At 36.8% G+C, this 3942-nt stretch overlaps 1 protein-coding gene across 1 annotated transcript; it reads right to left on the reverse strand.

The window, feature by feature from the left end:
* Nucleotides 1-359: 359 nt before the first annotated feature.
* Nucleotides 360-3181, reverse strand: LOC129323137 (protein trichome birefringence-like 2). The gene is made up of 5 exons (XM_054969711.1): nucleotides 2007-3181; nucleotides 1666-1858; nucleotides 1388-1578; nucleotides 1055-1213; nucleotides 360-918 (listed from the first exon to the last, which is right to left on the reverse strand). The coding sequence occupies exons 1-5, from the start codon at nucleotides 2885-2887 to the stop codon at nucleotides 570-572; spliced, it is 1773 nt and encodes a 590-aa protein (XP_054825686.1). The 5' UTR covers nucleotides 2888-3181; the 3' UTR covers nucleotides 360-569.
* Between the last annotated feature and the right edge of the window lie 761 nt (nucleotides 3182-3942).

Consider the following 3942-nt stretch of genomic DNA (forward strand, 5'->3'; position numbering starts at 1 on the left):
ATGATTCTTGGATAAAGAGTGGAATTTGAGTAGACACTTCAGATGCATGATTCTTATAAAGGTGCCAAGTACAACCTGTACCATCCATTGCAGGCATCATTAAGAAAGCAAGCTGATTTCTTATTGGTAGGAAAAGAAGCAGATGCCTATTCAGCTATTTTAGGATTGTTCATGGGATAAAGAGAAGAATTTGAGACGAAATTTGAAATTTTGAGATGTAGTGCTGACAATATCAAAGGTTGCAGACACCGATAAGAAATATCATATACCTAATGCTTGGTTCAGACAATGAGATTGAAGCTTTTAAGTTAATGTTCAGAATTAAAACTGTGTTGTGTCATTCACTACTATATTCCTCGTTACAAGTGTAAACCAGCACAATATCTTCATCTTCCATTTTCCTTTACCCAATCTTACAAAAGCGTGCTAATAAGGATATGATTACAGAACACAGATATCTCAACTCATCAAACTAATCTTCCTCAGAAACTATAACTCCATGAGAACAAAATTAAAATATACAGGTATCAAGAATCAGGAAGTGAGTATGAAACTATTGTCAGGGAGTTTTAGTTGGTCCTTTTCCAAGTTCCCTTTCCATTTTTCAAGAGGGATACATAGAGCAACTCGTTCCAGGCGTCTGGTACGCCGGGTAAGCACCAATGGCTGCAATCTTGGTGTTGCTCGGCAGAGTTTCGTTCGTCGGCTGTTTTGTATTCCATTCTGTATATAGAAGGATGTCCATCTTTCCTGTAATCTGTGAGCCTGCTTATGTTCAAATATGTCACTGGGGTTTTCATCTTTGTGAGGACATGATCTAGAGCTCTCATTTTTGAAGGATACTTTTGTAAGTAAGCCTCATTGTATATCGGCTCGGTTTCTTTGTGACACTGTCCTCCTGAATTCCATTGCCCTCCCCTGCAACCATGTCGACAAACATTACAACTTTTTTCATTTTTTGTCACACCAGATTACTACAAAACATGTCAAACACACTTTTAATAAGATCGATTGACTAAGAAAATTATGAAGTCTACTGAAAGAAGAGACTCACTTGAAATGGGTGGGCGAGTATCCTCGGAAGAAAACCTGAGTTTGCTTGGCATCGATGTATCTGTCAACCCACCGTGCCCAAGTGGTCAGAGCCCTTGTATATGCATTCAGGACCTTGAGCCTTGGGTGAACAAAGTTGCCTTCTTGATAATAGTCTTCTCTGTGACAACAGAATCAGCATGACTATGTTAGTCCCAAATGCTTAATTCAGTCAATGCAGGTCTTGAAGAATACAATAACAAGCCTTATCCTCCTAGGTAGGATCGGCTGCATGAATTATACAATGTCATTGTGCTCACAGGTCTTGAAGAATAGAAGAGGATTAGACACTCACCCTCTAGAAGTTTTCTCATGTGTCCACCAATGGCCTGTATTGAACACTATAATATCAGCATCATGATAGGTATGAGTTGTCTGATCCATCAGATCCAATCTTAATGTCTCAAAGGATCCATTTTTCCCTTGGTAAGTTGACTCTCTAACGAGGAATGGTGAACCCACAAAGTCAACTGTACAATTATAATCCTACATTGCATCAAAAAGAAATCCCACAATGAGATACATACAAGGTTTATTATACTCGGCATAATTTTCAATGTATCAGAAACTTGCCTCAAATCTAAAAGCATAAACACCTTTCTTCTTAAATTCTGTCCTTCCGGAGATCTCATAAACTCGTTTCTTGTTATGGACACTTTGTCGGAGTATACAAACCAAAGACTCCCACATGTTTCTGTTCAACGAATCTCCCGCAAATACAAGCTTTTGCCCTCTCAATCTCTCCAGAAAATCAGTCGCATTTAAACTGAAAAATACCATCAATAATCAATCAACATCTAAGACAGTTACATTGGAACTTATAATTGATTCACTTGTGCAATTAAATTGAATTCACAATAAACCAAAACAAGCGCATTGCCCCACTAATGAATCATAGAAAAAGAAAACCATACCTTGGAATGTCGCAGTCATTTGGCTGCCATTTCCATTTCACATATTCGCTATCAGGTCTCCCATTAAGGTGACAATTGAAATCTCTATCGATGTGAGGGCACGAACCCATGGGATAGTAAGGTTTTGAATCATCTCTTACCCATTTGCCATCGAAAATGTTGCAGTTCTCATAGAAACTGATCTTCATTTTCTCTGCATGCGAATCTTGAGGAATGAAACTCACATTATCCATACTGCTATCTTCTGCACTGAAACTGGCAACTTTTGGTGACTCTGGTGCAGGAGATTTCTGTGTTTCCTTGCTGGCTTTGCCCAGAAGACTTTTGCTTGCATCGGTTCTTCTTTCATTTCCAATCAAGTTTACATCTTGAACTGTTTGGGAAGTGTTCCCCGGAGGAGTGTTTACTGAATCCAGAACATTTGATTTCCCAGAATCCAAAGTACCGTTTGTTTCAAGGATTTCTTTCTGTTGAATCCTTTGTTCTTCAGAGTGAAAGCTTGCATTTTTATAATTCTCTGTGAAATTCCCCAAAGGGTTCTTCTGTAGTGGATTCACTCCGCCAGATTTGTCCACAGGAACACTTCCTTCTTCATCACTCTTGTGCCGGGAATTCACAAAGACATTACTCCCAGAAGAAGAAGAAGAAGATGATGATGATGATGACGAAAATGAAAAGGGCCAAGAGGGAAAGGAAGAATTTGAACCAACACTATCGGGTCCTTGAAGAAAGAGTTGAACTTTAGGATTAAAGGAATTAGTGAGCAAGATAACAGTGAAAATAAGAAGAGAAACTACAATCCATAAACTAAACCCAGAAATCACTTTCCTTCTCTGTGAAAGAAAGGGCTCCGAAAAGACAATTTTCTTACTTGAGTCCATGGTAACGAAAGTGTTTTCTGTACAAAACAGAGTGGATCCGAGGCATAGAAGATGCAACGAAGAAGAAGGAGAAAGTGCAGCGAAGCTTTCAGATGTCGTTTTGAAGTCGAAAGGTCTTGAAACCCACAAAAACCAAAGGACTGTATTGAACTGAACATTGAATATTGATTATAGTCTAAAGACATTGTAGAGAAAGAGAAGAGAAAGACCTCTTCCGCCACAACCTTTCTTCCATCATCAGTGTTTCCATAATTTTTCTAGGTGTGCTTTCTTCCTAGAACAAACAACCATTGAATGATAGAAATGAGACCTACGACCCAGGAAATAATGTATTTTTATTTATATTATTAATATTAATTATGAATTATTAATCTTATTGTCAAAGACATAATTTTTATTATCGTTGATGAGTGATAATAAAAATATAAACTTGTGGATCCATATCAGATATTTGGATTTGGATGGGATTCTATAATTGCAAAATCTGAAGCGACCCGTAACGATTACAACAAATTTTAGGCGAATTCTTCTAGGTCATGAAATATCATGAGCCCTGAGTAAATGTAATCGGTGCTAGAAAACAAATAATTTTCATTATTGTTTTTTTTTTACCAACAATAATTTTCATTATCGTTAAGATTTAGATTTAGATTCATAAAAACCGAGAGTTGAGACTTAATTTGACCAAACGTACCAAATTTCATATTCTTTTAGAATCGTATACTATCTATTATGGCGCGAGAGTAATATCTTCCCTGGTTTGTTAAGCCAAAATTAGGGGGGGGGGGGAATTGGGTGACCTGTAAAAAAACATGGTCTCTTCAAAATTTAGTCACGATTCCTTGTGATTAGGACGTGGAATTTATGAGGTCATTTACTACTATTTTAAAAAAAATTAGCTACCCCCATCATTTACACAGTGGGTTTAAAAAATGGTTATATTTATAAGTTATATTATTAATTTTTTATCATAATTTTTTTGGCCCCTATTAAATATCGGTGAGGGAAAGTATATTATTAAATAATATATGACTTAGATTACATTTTTTTTAATA

The sequence above is a fragment of the Prosopis cineraria genome, unplaced genomic scaffold, assembly GCF_029017545.1.
Source record: "Prosopis cineraria cultivar Desert tree isolate PC_DT_omini unplaced genomic scaffold, ASM2901754v1 PC10, whole genome shotgun sequence".
In the NCBI taxonomy this organism is placed as follows: domain Eukaryota; kingdom Viridiplantae; phylum Streptophyta; class Magnoliopsida; order Fabales; family Fabaceae; genus Prosopis; species Prosopis cineraria.